At 42.4% G+C, this 16,286-nt stretch overlaps 1 protein-coding gene across 1 annotated transcript in view; it reads left to right on the forward strand.

Moving 5' to 3' along the window:
* The window catches only part of ATP13A5 (ATPase 13A5), a 110,436-nt gene that overhangs the window by 50,710 nt on the left and 43,440 nt on the right, over positions 1-16,286 (forward strand). Inside the window, exons 10-15 of the mRNA XM_058555609.1 lie at positions 2,058-2,228; positions 4,521-4,678; positions 7,433-7,621; positions 11,557-11,618; positions 13,644-13,794; positions 16,097-16,183. Of these exons, the coding sequence (XP_058411592.1) occupies positions 2,058-2,228; positions 4,521-4,678; positions 7,433-7,621; positions 11,557-11,618; positions 13,644-13,794; positions 16,097-16,183 (818 nt within the window). The remainder of the gene's footprint in view (positions 1-2,057; positions 2,229-4,520; positions 4,679-7,432; positions 7,622-11,556; positions 11,619-13,643; positions 13,795-16,096; positions 16,184-16,286) is intronic.

Here is a 16,286-nt window from a genome sequence, read left to right on the forward strand (position 1 = left end):
AGAAAGACACAAGAGGTCCTGTCTTGTTACATTGCTTTCTCTTTCACTGCAAGCTCCAAAAACATCATGAAGAATATTTTACAGATTTTATGAAGGCATCATTCTCCTTTATCTCTGTACTTGTAGAACTCCTTACCTCTCCCTCACACTCAGTGTCGAACATCCTTGGCTATCTTTAGCGCCCAGAGCACACCATGCTCTTTCTCTCACTTCTTCCAAGAACTCTTTCCTCTCCTTCTGGATCTGGCTGGTCTTACTCTCCTTTCAAGCTGTCATTTATTATTATTTTTTTTTTTGTGAGGAGATCAGCCCTGTGCTAACATCTGCCAATCCTCCTCTTTTTTTTTTGCTGAGGAAGACTGGCCTTGGGCTAACATCCGTGCCCGTCTTCCTCTACTTTATATGGGACACCACCACAGCATGGCTCGCCAAGCAGTGCGTCGGTGTGCGCCCAGGATCCGAACCGGCGAACCCCTGGTGCCACAGCAGACCACGCGCCACCAGGCCGGCCCCTCAAGCTGTCATTTATTAATTGTCCAGGAAATCTTTCCTGATCTTCTGTTTGCATCAGATCTTCAGATCATCTGGGACTACTACCCAAATACTTACCTTATTGTATTTTAATTAGTTATTTAGTAGCCTGGCTCCCTGAGCTTTATGAGGGCAGGATTTCTGTCTCTCTTGTTCATTATGATATTCTCAGCACCTACAGCTGTGCCTGACGCAGAATAAGCACTTAAAAATATTTGTTGAATGAATGGATGAATGGGTGGATAGATGAGTGAATGAAAGGCAAAGAATAATAACTATATACATGCTTTATGGCTCCTTCATTGCCTAGAATAGTGCTGAGCTTAATGAATCTTCGGGGAGTGATTAAGGGACAGCTCTCTTTGCTAAAATGGGCCGCTTTTTAGATTATAACAATGTTACCGCACCAGGTCCGTTTTTGCGCAACGCCCAGAAAGCCAATCACTGAGACGATGAGATTGCAGAGACAGAGGGTTTAATCACAAAGCAACTAAGTGAGGAAAATGGGAGAACAAGTCTCAAATCCGCCTCCCCAAAAATAGGGACTCGGGGGTATTTATGGAGAAGGGGGCAAGGTGGTCTGAAATGACCAGAGGTGAGGAGAGATGAGGTAATTGATGATCTGTGCAAACGTAGTCAGGCTTCATGCTTCTTCATAGGACACATGTTCACAGAATGGCAGCATTAGCATGCCCTGAGGGTGGAGTTCCAACCTCTTGCCGTCAAAAGGGCCCAGTTGATGGGTTGGTGGTCTCACTCCGGCCTGAAGTGGACAAGGGTTCAGTTCCTGAAAAAATAGCTCAAACACCCATTACCATGGTGACCCAGACTCCAGGGGGATGTTACCTATAGGAACCTAGTGGGAGTCAGATAGCATATTGCCTAAACAGCACAGTTAACAATGGGTAAGTTTATCATGCAGATTTAAGTCCTCATCTTCTGTTCTGATAAGTTTCTAGGTAAAGCTATCCTCCCCTTCTTCCTGATACAGGGAGGAAGATACCTTTACAGATGGAGATTTTCTTTACATTTTTGGAGGAAGATACCTTTACAGATGGAGATTTTCTTTACAAATGTAAATGTATCTCATAAAGGGTAACTACAACTAAGAATGGGTTTAGCAGGGACCCACCCAGACACTGGAGATGTCTATGGTGATGGCCTGTTCTGGGGGCAGGCCTCCCATCCCAAGCTCTTTTGGTTAGTTAGTGGGGGTAGGGGCCAATTCTGATCCCCCATAGTTACTAGCTGTTTAATCATCAATGGCTAACTCTTTGCCGGTTTCAACAACAAACCGTGCAGGCCTGGTATGGGCAAGATAGGCAGATTTTAAATAAATACTTGAAATGTAATCAAATGTACCACTGCTTGCATTATCAGCATCCCTAAGAACAGTCCTTTGACTCATGGGATGGGCATTAGGACCAGATTAGCTGTGGTTTGTATCCTTTCTTGAAATTGGCGAGCACCAACTCTAAGTAACTACCTGAGTTCACAGACAACCAACAAAATATAATCTTCTTTAGGAGAAAGTACACCTGTCACAAAGACACAATTGCCCCATACGGAGAACACCACAGCCTGGAAATCCCACAGTTTGGAGGATTATCGAAAACATGTCCTTTTCTGCGGAACGGAAGTAATCCAGGTCAAGCCCTCTGGGCAGGGGCCAGTAAGAGCTGTCGTTTTGCAAACAGGTTAGTAGATTCCACTTTTGTACATTTAATCCATGATTGGAGGTGGGGGAGTTGGATTAGGGAAATTTTGTTTAGGATTATGGACTTTGCCACATTCTAGTAATAACAGCCACACTCTTTTCCAATCAGACTCTTATTATTCTAAGTCGCCACCATTTCTAATTGAATGGTTCATTGTTAAAACCCCTTATATGGTTAAGCATATACAGGGATGAAGTTTATTTCCTCAAAGGCAAATCTATGTTCTTATTTTTTCTTGTGTCCATTGGTTCCTTCTCTTTTCCCTCTACACCCCCTTTAAGTGATTACCAAGAGAACAATTTTAACCACTAACACTTGAGGACTTTTTTCTCTCAAACAATTGCTTGCTGGGCTGTTATTTCAAGTTCCCTGCTAGATACCTCCATCTGTGTTCCCTATAGACACTTCAAAGTCAAGGCATCTGAAAGTGAACATATCCTCCTCTGTCGCCTCTTTCTGTTGACAACATCACCATCTAGGTAGTTTTTTCATATCATCTTTAACTCCCCACTTTCTCCCATACCAAATAGGGCGCCACATCCTGTCGATTCTACAAAGACCCTCTGAGTCCTGTCTCCCTCTCCTTCATGCCCATGGTTGGTATTTTTTTTCAGGCCTTCATCATCTCCTGTCTAAACTATTATAACAGAAATATTCTTTTGACTGTTTCTTTTCAACTTTCACTTCAAATACTTTTTCTTGTATTCTATTCAATCTTTTTTTAACCTATCCCTCAATCTGTCACCAAGTCACATTTCTAGAACATAGTTTGAAGTAGTTCATACACACCATGCTCAAAAACTTTTCAAGACTACCAATGTTAGTCCTCACCTTTCACGTGACATCACATGACTAACATCTTCCATGGTCCCAGCTCTCTGTACTCACCCCTGACCTGTGCTTCTGCCACTCCACCTATTCACAGATCCGAAACACTCCTTGCACTACGATGTCTCGATATTTTAGTTTAGTTTATAATTCAATGGTTCTACCTGATTTTCTTAAGATTAAAAACATCAAGTTTTGTTTTATGTTCAAAGCAGTCAGTGGGCATGAGAGCGTCTGTCAGCCTGCTGGTCAGCAGCAGCCAATGAGTGGAGATCATGGAAACCACCCAATCTCAGCTTGTAAAATGCTAAAGCAATAGGTTAGAGGGAACCCTGCTCCTTTTCTCCAAAGCCTGCAAAGCCATGTTTGAGGAGACCCAGATGTTCATCAAACAGTGGGATTAAGGCATGTTTTGTACTTAAAATAATGACTCATATCTAGAACATATAGTAGTCAATCTTTTTTTTGCCAATAATTTAGATCTTATTGAGTATCTACTAAGGGCTATGTACTGAGGGTTAAAGAAAAAATTTGTGAGATAATTGCCCTTAAAGAAGATTGTGCTGTGGTGCAGGGGAGAGATGGATTTATAGCTAACTAAAACACAGAGCAGTGGTAGATGTCAAATGATGAAGTGTTATAGGAACTCTAAAGAGTGAGAGAAATTATTTTTGATATGAAGTATGGGAGTAGAATTCTGGAAACAGGTATTTGATGAGGCAGCATTTTGAGCCAAGCCTGATAGGATGGGAAGGATTTAGCCCATCATATTAGAGAGCTGGAAAGACATGCTAATTTATGTCTGCAGAACATGAAGGAAGGAGTGCACAGAACATGAAAGAAGGAATACACTGGTCTTCTAGGACCAGTGAGCAGTTAAGAGATAAGTCTAGCAAGGTAAGAGTAGATCAGATTGAAGGGGATCTCGAATGCCATGCCTAGACACTTGAACTTGATTCTCAAAACTAAGGGCTCTGGAAGGTTTTTGAACATAAGAATGACATGATTGGAGACATAATATTTAAGAAATTACTTGCCTTGTGCTTTCCTTTTCTCTTAATTTTCTATTTATATTCAGCACATGTCTGTGCTTTAAAGTCTTCTTCTCTTAGCAGCTCATCTTATCTGGTCACCATATTCATCAGCTCCTTGGTCTTCTTTTCCCAACCCTATGCATCACTGCAGAGTTGCATTGTTTGAGCCACCGAAGCACTGACTCCCAGAGCAAGAGAAATTGAGCAGGGCTAAGTGAACGCCATTTATTGTTTCTGGTGACTTGTAAGAACAATAAATGTAAATATGCTGTTAGGTCACAGCAATGCTGTTTTCATTCCATATTCAAATGACTCTATTAACCAATCCTTAATTCAATGCAAACTGTTTCTCATTTGGGGCGAAACTGTATTAAAGGACCTTACTCAACCTGTGATTATCTTCATGTAGGTTATAATACAGCAAAAGGAGACTTGGTGAGATCCATCCTCTACCCCCGGCCTCTGAACTTCAAACTATACAGTGATGCCTTCAAGTTCCTAGTGTTCCTGGCCTGCCTTGGAGTTGTGGGTTTTTTCTATGCCCTTGGTGTGTATATGTACCATGGAGTAAGTACTGGGGGTAAGGCTTTTCAATAGCATAGCTTTCTCAAGGAGCTTGACCTCACTCAAAAGGGTTAGGTAAGGTTACCTCTTAGTCCCATCAGTCTGTGAATCAATGCTGTCCAATAGAGCTTTCTTAGATGATGGAAATATTCTATGTCTCAACTGTCCAATATGGTAGCCCTTAAACACATGTGCTTATTGAAGCGTGGCTAGTGTGACTGGGGAAATGAATTTTCAACTGTACTCCATTTAAATTAATTAAAATTTAAATAGCCATATGTGGTTAGTGAAAATTGTATTGGATGGTGCATCTCTGAAAAGTTGCAGAGTTCACGGCTCCTTTCACCATTTGGATGGGAATGAGAGCTTACCACATGTGTGGCATTTGTGACACCCAAGCTCAATCAGCCTCAGAGGAAATGCATGTTTCTCAAGCCTGATAGGATGGAGAGGATTTAGTCAATCAGATCAGAGAGCAGGAAGGGCATACCAATTTGAGTGAGCAAAACACAAAGGAAGAAATGCACAGGGGTCTTCTGGAATCAGCAGGCCCTTAAGAGATAAGTCTGGTAAGGTAGAAATAGGTCATATTGAAGGAGATTTTAAGTGCCATGCCTAGAAGTTTGGGCTACCTGAGAGCTTTGAAGTATTTGAGCATGTACGTTGTCCAGGGCATACTCAACACACCATGCAGTCAATGGGTTGTCACTGTGTTCTGCTTAAGTTCTGAAATGAAACTAAATGTTTACTTTTGCAGAGTTGTGTACTGTATGGATCCCCACCTCTATTTAAGCTTCAGGGTGTCTGGTTTCATTTGGATGTCTCTCTTAATAGTTGTGATGGGTGGAGAGGGAAGGGTTGTCACGAACGATCCTCTGAGATCCTTTCTTGTCCTGAGAGTCTGATTCTGTTGTGAACCTGCAGTCTCTTCTTTAAAACATGCTGGGATCTTAGCGATGTGAGCTCATAGGGAAGAAGAAAAAATTGTAAATAAAAGGATACAAACAAAGGTATGAAACTGGGTGTGGGTGGCCTAAAATTACAATGCCCAAACTGGTGGCATCAGTGCAATCTGTGTCTGAGTTGGGGGGTGGGGTGGATATTGATGAGCAAAGACGCAGTCACGGGAATTTCTAGGCAATGTCTATGCTCAAACTTGAGCTCTGAGTAGTCATTTCAATCTGAAATAAGCCCCCTAGGAGCATTTCTAGGGAAGTCGAGGGCAGAGGAGGCCGGGGCATATTGGCACTGGTAGAATGGACCCTGGAAAGAGCTAGGCAGAGTGTTAAAGCCACTGGGTCTGGAATCTGAGGCAGTGTGCCAGTTTCATCTGGGGAGGGAGCATTGAGCAGGAAAACAGGCAAAAAGCCCTCTCCTACAGACCAGAAAGCCCTGGCAGTCATTGGGAATGAAGGTTTCCTGGGCAAGACTCGACATCCAATAGACACCAAAGCAGCAAGACTAATCCCAGACCCCATTGTCTTGTGGGTCAGAACCTTTGGACCTGTTGGCTCCCTCTATCTGCACCGGCTCAGGATTAGATGCAGCTGAGTCTTTGGGGTCAAAACCCCTCTGTGGCTGTGGTTGGGAAAGCAGGGAATGATGGATTTTGAGATAAATTGAGATTGAACCAAAGCTGTATCCAGCAGCCATTGTTACTGAACTTGAATCTGTGTTTCCAATACCCAAACGAGGACTTGATGGCTAAAATTATGGTTAATTTCGTAAAAACCTAGGCAAGGTTGTAGAGGATAGAGCTATTAGTATCTAGAATACGTGAAAAGTGAAACAAGCCACCCTGTGATTTAATCTTGGTCTTGCCTTTATCTGCCATGTGGACTTCTGCAGACCTGCCTGGGATCCTGATTCCATGAGAACTGGCTTGATAATATAATCCACTGGTCATGCCTTTGTGCCCTGGAGTCCGATAGACTAGGGTTCATATCCTCACCATTTAACCAGCACATGTCCTTGGGGAAGTTATTTAATTTTTTAAGCCTCTGTTTCCTCATCTGTTCAATGGAGAAAATAACAGTATTTACGTCATAAGGTTGTTGGGAGGAATAACTAAATAATGTATGTAGCCTAACACAGTGCCTGCCCTAGAGTGTGTGTCCAGTGAGAACAAGCTATTTGTATTATTGGGTTCCCTTTAGCAGATAATATATGCTACGATCTTGGCAGAATCTTGCTTATAGTTTTTATCAGGTCATCGTTCATTCAATATGTGTGCCGAGCACCTCCTCTGTGTCAGAAACTGTGCTAGGCTCTGTATCTGGAGATGAATGAGATGTTCTGGAGATGAATGAGATGACTTCGAAGATGGTTTCAGAGAGAATAAGCCACAGCTGCTGTGCCCAAGGAATTTGTAGGCTAGTAGAGGAGAGAGATTTATAATCCAACAGTCAAGCTGCTGTGTGAAATATTACAACTCAAGACTAGTCCCTGGGAGTCCAGAGGGTGTGTGGAAGTATGATGAGCAGAGAATGGATGGGCCCTCTGGGTGGAGGGAACACTGAGTGGAGAGAAGCAGAGTCAGGAAAGAGCAGAGTGGACGTGGAGTAGAAATCAGAGGACTCCTTTGTTCTTCAGTGGGAGATGATTTGTTCATTCCTTAGGCCCAGCCAAGAGAACACAGCCCCACCAAGAGAGCCGACTCACTATGAATATTCTGAGCTGTGGTGTTGCAGGAGATGGTGCCAGGAAGGGTGCCAGCCTGCTCTGCGAGGCTAACCTGTCTGTGCCCCCACTCCCCAGGTCTCTTTCAGGAAAACTGCACCCATGGCCCTCCTTCTCTTCAGCTTGACTGTCCCTCCTCTGCTGCCAGCTGCCCTGACCACAGGCATCATGTATGCACAAAAAAGGCTGAAGAAGAAGAAAATCTTCTGTACCTCCCCACAGAGAATCAACATGTGTGGGCAAATAAACCTCGTGTGCTTTGACAAAGTATGATCTAAACTTTCCAGGTTGGAGGTTAATATTTCAAGGCACAGCAGGGCTGGGAAGGGCCTCAGAGAATGTCTGGTCCAGCAACCTCATTTTACAAATGGGAACACTAAGGCCAGAGAGGGTCACACAGTGAGCCAGTGTGAGATCACATTCTAGATGCCTGCTTCACTGAGTCCTAAGGAAGTGGTTTAGCCATCACAGCATGAATTTCTTCCCTGTGAAATTTAGTATTTTTGTGTCTGTTTTGGGTTTCAAAAAATGTCTTACTGTAATGACTTTGACTGACTGGCTTTTTCAGACAAAAAATATGAGGAACATTTCTGTTCCCCAAAGGGCTTTGTCCAGAGCTTAAGTGAACATGTTCCTTTCTCCTCCTCTGCTTCTTCTAGGGCAAGGGAGGGAGTGAACATGACCTGTGTTTATGCGCTCTGGTCTCTCTTTTCTCCTTTGCTCCCCTGGTTATGAAGACTCAGGATTAGGGAAGGTTGTCTCTGTGCTCAGGGCCCTGGAAAGGTGGCAGAGGAGGAGTGTGTTCAGATGGGGAGGACTGCTGCTTCGGGACAGGGAGACCCCTTCCCGTGACTCTCCTGTGGGGCACCTGGAGGTTTTCAGTGTTAGCTGCCTCCTGTTCAGAAGCTGCCCTCAGCTCGGGCAGGCCAGTTTAATTGCTGTAATGCAGTGGGCCTGGCTTGGTCCTCCATGTCTTCAGGTCATTTGCATTTGAATTCTTGGTAGAGGTTTTGCTACTCTTTAGTTAACCCACATTGGCAGAGAGCCCCATTCACGAGACACTCCTAGCTCTTGAGAAGCTCATGGTCTAGCTGAGGAAACAGGTAAAATGGAAGTGTTGATAATGATAAGGCAGTGAAATGCGTGCTTAATAGAGGTATGAGCAAAGCATTGAGGTGCAGTTTCCTGCCACAGGTGGGAGGTCGCCTTTGAGCTGTGGCTTTGGTTGTTTGGCAGAATGGGCCTCAGCCTCAAGAGGTGAGCAGTTCAGAAGCAGAGGGATGTGAGGGCCTGCAGCATGTGGGGAACAGGACAGGGGGTGTGGCTAGATTGTGGGCTGTTTGGTAGGGAATGTAGGTGGAGAGGAGGAGCTCAATGGCTCAGGGTTTGAGGTGTCAAGCTAAGGAGTAGTGCCTTGTTGTGAAGCAGAATGGGAGCCCTTCTCATTTCTTAAGAAGACCAGTGCCATTTTTATAGGTGTGTTTTATTTATTGCATCTGGGGAACCGGTGAGAAGGGAGATAAGGGGTATGGGACTCAGACAGGAGGCTATCTGGGGATAACTGAAGAGATCACTCATTCTCCTAGATAAGAAGGGCAAGAATGCAGAGACGAGGACCAACTGGAGAGACACCATGAGTGGACTTGACAAGTCTTGGTCCCCAGTTGGAAGTGGCATAGCTCTTCGATTATTTCAGTTCTATTCTTTTCCAATTTCCTTTGGCGGAGGAAGTCCTCTATCGCCACCAGTCAGGAACCAGTAGGGTTAATGTAACAGCAGCTTCCTTTTAGATTGGGGTCAGGTAACAGCCCCTTGGAAGTTTTCTGATAGGAATTCCCATTACTGCCCCAGCAGCCTCACTAGTGTCTAGAATATAGGAGGGAGATTTATAAAATACATTCATTACATATTTGTCTGTTTCTAAAACTAATTTTTCCTTGGGGCTGGCCCCGTGGCATAGCGGTTAAGTGCGCGTGCTACACTGCTGACGGCCCGGGTTCGGATCCCGGGCGCGCACCGATGCACCGCTTGTCAGGCCATGCTGTGGCGGCGTCCCCTATAAAGTGGAGGAAGGTGGGCACGGATGTTAGCCCAGGGCCAGTCTTCCTCAGCAAAAAGAAGAGGATTGGCATCGGATGTTAGCTCAGGGCTGATCTTCCTCATACACACAGAAAAAAAACAACTAGTTTTTCCAGAGAATGGAAATATGTATGACAGCATCTTATAGAGCAGGAACTCTTGATTGGGAATCAGCAAATGAGAAATCTAATCCTGAATTTGACATTAAGTTTCTCCGTAACTTTTTAAGATAAGAAGCTTACATTACAATTATCTCTCAGTTTTTCTAGCTTTCACATTATAAAACTCACGATGTTGGAATAAAGCATTCCACAATTAATTGAATTTCCATCTAGTGTTGTTTCAGCGTAGAAGATATTCACCACTGGGCTTCTGAGTATGTTTGTTCCCATATATATTTCTAGTTTATGTTGGTTTGTTATAAGTTCTCTAAAGCAAGTTCTCTCTTTTCTATTCAGTTTAGCTCAAGCCTGGGCTAGTATTTATGCTACTAAGTTTTCTTTTTCTATCTTATTCCCTTGAGAACTGCAACAATAATTTAGTTTCTTTCTGTTTATGGTTACTTTTAACGTATAAGGGTCATTTTCACGTGGAGAAAGAACATGGTCCCATTTCTGTTTTTCTGCAATATCATCTCTGTTTTCATGTTCAAAATATTGACGTTTAAAAACATAATCTCATCATCAGAAAAACATTTCAGTTTGAATTAAGTTGCTAACTCTTTTTGAAATAGAAAAATTCAAGAGGATTTGGAATCTAAACACACAGGTTGGAGCCCTTATAAAATGCAGGAGGGAAATGAAGGAAACAGCTTTTGTTGTTGTTGTTCTTCTTCTTCAAGGAATAACTCACGCAAGCATGTTAGCTCTCCATGAAGTCCATATGAATTAATGAAATAAAGATTCCTTAATTCCTTAAATCCGGAAGCCCAGTACAGGCTTTGTCTTTCCACAGGCTTTGCAGAATTCATTTAACATTTGTTATCTAGTGGAAGATTCCAGATGGGCTGGATTCTGGTTCTTTGTCTCCATCCTACAGGCCACTGGATGCTGAGACTGCTCATTTCACCTCTAAGCTGAGAATGTCTCTACCCTGTTTACTCACTTGTAGGAACTGAAAGCATTGTAAGCACTTCACTGTAAAGCATTGTGCTAATGTGACTTGCTGTAATGATAGAAGATGTCATTTGGTAGAAAACTAGAAAATTCAGTGTCTTATACAGAGATGACCTTAAAAAATAGTGTCAGAGACCTGGGTGTCAGTGTTGAAACAGGATATTTTCCAGCACTTGGTAAGGCCCTGCTCTGCCTTGACAGCGCAGAAGCAACAGTAGCCAACTCCTTCCTCTGACTGGGGGTTAAGCAGGCCTAAAGCTGTTAGCCTGCTGCACGAGACACCGGGTCTGTAATTAATGATCGACTGTGAAGCAATGAGCACGTTAACAGTGCTGTGAGAGTCTTCAGTTACATTTTGCTTTCTCTGTTCCATTTTCTGACAAATACTCTCCCCTAATACAGCAAATCAAATCTCCCAGCCATTTTCCTCTTGATCCACAATAAAACCCATTCATGGGCACTAATTAGTATTTATTATTAGCACTTCCATAGCCTCAAAGCCCTTTATCAACATTTCATTACCAATCTGGACGGTCACCATGTCACCCATATTTTAGAAAATTGCTGTGAACCAGATGGCAGACTGTGAACTAAATAGTCTTGAAAAGAAAGAAAAAAAAAATTCTGAGCTCTGCTTTAGAAAGACAGCAGGTGCCAACTAAAAAGTCAAACTGGCACTGATTCTTGCTGGATTTCCATTCCCTGAACCTTGGTCATTTAGCACCAGTAAGAGTCACAACAATAAACAAAAACAAAACATTTGCATTTTGTTGTAATAACGAGTCATTGGAATCACTTAGCTTTCAACATGGTCTTTTGAGAATCACTTGTCATATGCTGAATCTTTCTTTCAGGCCCTCTTCTCTGATTTAAAATTTGATGCTTGCAAGTAACGGCTTTGGACAATTAGATCTACTTTAATTTCTTGGGAGCTTGGGTTTTGTGTAAATAGTAATATAATTAAAAGCTTTAAATTTTACGCTAATACCAATTCTAACTTTTTTCCAGACTGGCACTCTTACGGAAGACGGGCTGGACCTCTGGGGGACTGTACCTACTGCTGGCAACAGGTAGGCACATTAGTGAAGATGGATGTGTGATTGCTTGGCCACCTCTGTGCTACTCAAATCCATCCTTCCCTTGTTGAGGGATGAATGTCACATAAAATATATATAATAATTGGCTGGTACCAGCTCCCAATTTTTCTAACTTGTTAAATTAAATGAGTCTTAAGTTCAGAATCAGACAGAGAAAGTAGGCCTTGAAACTTCACATAAAAATGGAATAGAATGAGGTGAATGATTAAGGAGCTGAATGAATAAAACAGAGGAGCAAAGAGTGAAATCAGGACCGTGCTTAACGAAAAACTGCACAGACTTCCTGGGTGGCTAGTGTGGTGGGGGATCCAGAAAGGAAAAGCTCCATCTCCTACCTCATGGAGTTCATACTCCAGTAGGATAAAAAGGTGCAAATGTACCCACCCACGTTCAACGTACAACACAGGCAGAGAAAAGAGTTACTATTAAGGCACAAATATCAGAATAGAGAAGAAGAAATCATAATGATTGCTTGATATAATACACAGTCTTGGTTTTTATAACACTGGATAAGAGGTAGAAATTAATTTTGAAAAGAAGTACATCAAGGAAAACCACCAAGAGATAGCATTTGAGATAGGTTTTGAAGGGTGTATGAATAGAATTTTTGCAGACCTGGTTTAAAAGCTGGCCCTAGGCAGTGGAGAGGGCAGTCACATAGATGCTACCCCAGAACAGAGGTAGAGAGGAGGGAGTGCCCCTTCCCAGAGAGTGACCCTGACCTCCTAGCTCCCTTCCCTGAGGGGCTGAGACCTGCCTTCTCAGTCTGAGTGGAGGGGCCTCTGCTCTTAAGCTTTGGGAAGCCCACCTTGGCTCCAAACAGTGGCTGAGGCTGCTGTCATTAAAAGAGTCGTGCAGGGGCTCCCCAAGATGGTGATGGGCCCAGGTGCAGCACTGGCACAGGGTAACAGCAGACAGGTAGTCGTTGCAGAAGATCCTCGGGCTGGGCATCACTGAACTATCTGGGCTCTAGCCTACTCATGTGTCTCTGCCCCTGGCTGCTCAGATGCCGGGCCAGGCCTTTGTCCAGATGGTCAAGGCTTCTCCTTCTATTGAAAGGAGAAAAGGATGTTTGTAGTTTCCATCCCTCTTCTACTCTGCCCTAAGAACTCTACTCTTAGAACTCTGAAGCTTTTGGAGAATAGAAACAACAAGATAAAATTACTATTCAGCTCTAGGATGAGAGGAGATGCAGGTAAACCAAGCCAGTTTACTGTCAAAGAGGAAAGTGCGCTTTAGGTGCTGGACACCCACACCAGGAGTTTCAGGAAATAGGGGCAAAGACCCGAGAACTGAGTGTGAGAAATACTGCAGAGTCCATGCATGCTTTCACTTGAAGGAAAAAGGAACCACCAGGCAGGCTTCCTTCTCATTCCTGCTACCTCATTGGCCTAGAGACTTCTTGCCTGGGGTGTGTGGCTTTCTAGAGCCAGCTCTGCAGAGTTTGCAGGTGTCAGCTCCAAGCCTTCTCACAATATGCCTTCCCACAATACTGCCACCATGTGGGCTGGCTGCAGTAACCTGACACAAGTCCCTGTGATTCTATCCAAGCCCTCTGAAATCATAGTATTGATTAGCCAGTGGCAAACTCTGTTCAGAAGGAAATTCACATCCAATTCAAAGGAGCATCTTATAAAGAGCAATCTGCAGACAGAATATTCCAGTTAGAAAATGAGAAAACCAAGTGAGCAAGGGCTCAGGGCAGGGAAATCTCTGTGCAAATATAGACACAGAAAGAAGTTTAACTTGGATCTGGAAAAATTGTGCATAAAGGACACTAGTAGGAATAGAATCTGTAAGGTAACATAGAACTGGGAAGGTAGGGCCTTGAATACCAGGCATAGGAGAACTTTATCACACAGGGCATGGGGAGCTATTGAAAGTTTTCACCATGAGGGTAAGGTATTATTGAAGCTCTATGTTAGTAAGATTTAAGGGGCAGAGTGTACAAAATTATTTTGTTGAAGACCTTAACTTATTAATTGTCTTCTCTACCAGTTTCCAAGAAGTCCATAGCTTTGCCTCGGGTGAGGCTTTGCCATGGGGCCCACTGTGTGCTGCCATGGCCAGCTGCCACTCCCTGATCCTTCTGGATGGGACCATCCAGGGAGATCCACTGGAACTCAAAATGTTTGAGGGCACCGCCTGGGTAAGGTGATAGTTTCTTGCTTCAACTGAATGAGGAAAACTTGAAGAAATCCTTAGTAGGAGTGCTAAAGCCTTTCTAATTTTGGTTGAAACTCAGAGAAGATTCACAGTAATGCATGAATGAAAGTCTGATCCTACCTGAATTTCCCAATCTTTGTTCCAGAGAACTCTGTTAATAAGTGCAACATGAAATAGGGTTCCATGATCAAATAAATTTGGGAACTGCCGTTTAAACAAAGTTAAATCGATTTCTTGACTGCAGGATTTCTTAAATATACTGTGGTGCATTGTGAATATTCAGGAGAGAATATGATATGCAGTATTTACCAAACCTATTTGACCACAAAAACCTTATTGACAGGCCAAAACATGTTTTAGAGAAAACAAATATTCTTCAAAACACCCTCAGAGAAACAGTAGACTAAAGCAATGCCATCTAATATAGTAGTCACTAGCTGCATGTGACTAATGAGCACTTGAAATGTGGCTATGCAATTGAAAAACTCAATTTTTAATTTTATTTATTTTAATTAATTGAACTTAAGTTTAAATAGCAACAAGTGGCTGGTAGCTCCCGTATTGGATAGCAGAGGTCTAGACACCAAACTGGAGGACTCTTGGTCCAACTGATTCAGTGTTCTGAGCTGAGAGTGAATGACGGTTGAAGGGTGTGAACTTATCCTGGTGGCTGTCATGACATGGTGGGAAGAGCTCTTGACTCCGCTCTCTTGCTGTGTGACCCCAAATTCAGAACCAAGACTCTGTACCTCATCTGTGCATTTGGGATGATAATGCCTCACTCACGGACTTGTGAGCATTGAGACTATGAGCCTAAAAAGACTGTGCGCATTGTAATACCCCACAAATGAGGGGTATTCATTCATTAATTAGTAACTTAGTTAATTACATTCTGCTGCCCTCCAAAAAAAAGTTCTAAAGCTACTTACAACGATACATCAAGTACAGGACAGCATTTTAAACAGAGTTGTAAAGGAATGGAACAAATGATCGCAGAGACATGAAGTACACCTCACCAAAAGGCTAATTTAGAGATGGATAGTAGGAAAATTGTGGCTTTCTAGAAGCCAAAGTAATAAAAGAGGAAACCTGGTAAAAAGGGAAATTTCTAATCTCAGTAAGTTAAAATTAGAGAATTTGCTGTGGAGAAATTTTTGACAGCAAGACAAAATAGTAATCACTTTCCTGGATCTTAATGAAAAGGAATCAGTGTAATTGTTATAAGCAACATCCTTACCAGCATCAGTGGAGTTGACACAGTGATGAGTTGCACAGGGTCGTTGTTACCGTATGTGCCTTTGATCCTGATTCTCACAGTTTCTCCTTCTCCAGCAGAGGAGGGCTGATACATCTGTACAAATGACACAGCAAGTTGGGGTCTTGTGTGGGAACATAAATCTTTAGTATTAGCTCTGTAAGAATTGTTTTTAAGAACAGTTATATTCACTCCAAACAAAGCATAAACATTATTCATTGAGTTTAAAGCTGGGTGAGAAGCAGCCTTAAATTAAATATCCTTTGGTAGTCAGGAACCTTTCACTAAACATTAGGGGGAGGGAAAACGTCCTTATAGACTCAGAATTTTAGCACTAGAAGGGATGTCAGAATATTTTTCAGAAGAAACTGAGATCTGGAGAAATGAAGTGGTGTCCCCAAGGTTAAACAAGTAAGTGACAGAGAAGACACCAGATGTTATCTCCTATTCTCTGACCTTTACTTTTTATATATCTGACAGATTTTCCCATATTTTAGGTTAATATTGGTTTCTCAGTTGGTATCACTTATACTGTTTAACATCCAAAGAATACAAACCATTTTCAAATGTGCTTTCTAATTTGCTGGCAGCTAACTCTCTAGCTAATCAATTAGACTAGTAGCATAGATGTAGCATAAGAAACAGTCCCATTTTTATCTCAAGACCCAATCCTTACCTAGCTGAGAGCTAATGCACTCAGCGGTGTTGAGAGTAGATCTCGCTTAAACCTTCCTCCAATTACTAGACATGCCACTTAGGAATAACCATTGGCCTGTAGCTAGCACTTCTTTCATCAATTACTATGTAAAACATAGTCACAGTGTTTCTGGCTTTTTGACATTCTTCAAAAGGTCCTTAATATAAATCAACACAACAGAAATTTGACTATGACAGTATTAAGATAATTGGCCTAGGAGAGAAAATATGTGAAAAGGACTTTGAAAAGATTAAAGTGCTATGCAAATAAGAGATATTTCTTTCTTATTATTTTTATCTAAGGAATCTTATGAATGTTTTCATTTTAAAACAGACGATGGAAGATTGCAAGGTAGACCACCGCAAATTTGGGATGTCAGATTCAAACATCATAATAAAACCAGGACCAAAAGCCAGTCAGGTATAATTTGCTTCTTTAAATCATGTAGCTCTTTCCCCTTACAACTGATGAAACTCCCCTGACATTCACATATTTTTATATTCCTATTATTTTGCCGTATCCT

The sequence above is a fragment of the Diceros bicornis genome, chromosome 15 (genome assembly GCF_020826845.1).
Source record: "Diceros bicornis minor isolate mBicDic1 chromosome 15, mDicBic1.mat.cur, whole genome shotgun sequence".
In the NCBI taxonomy this organism is placed as follows: domain Eukaryota; kingdom Metazoa; phylum Chordata; class Mammalia; order Perissodactyla; family Rhinocerotidae; genus Diceros; species Diceros bicornis.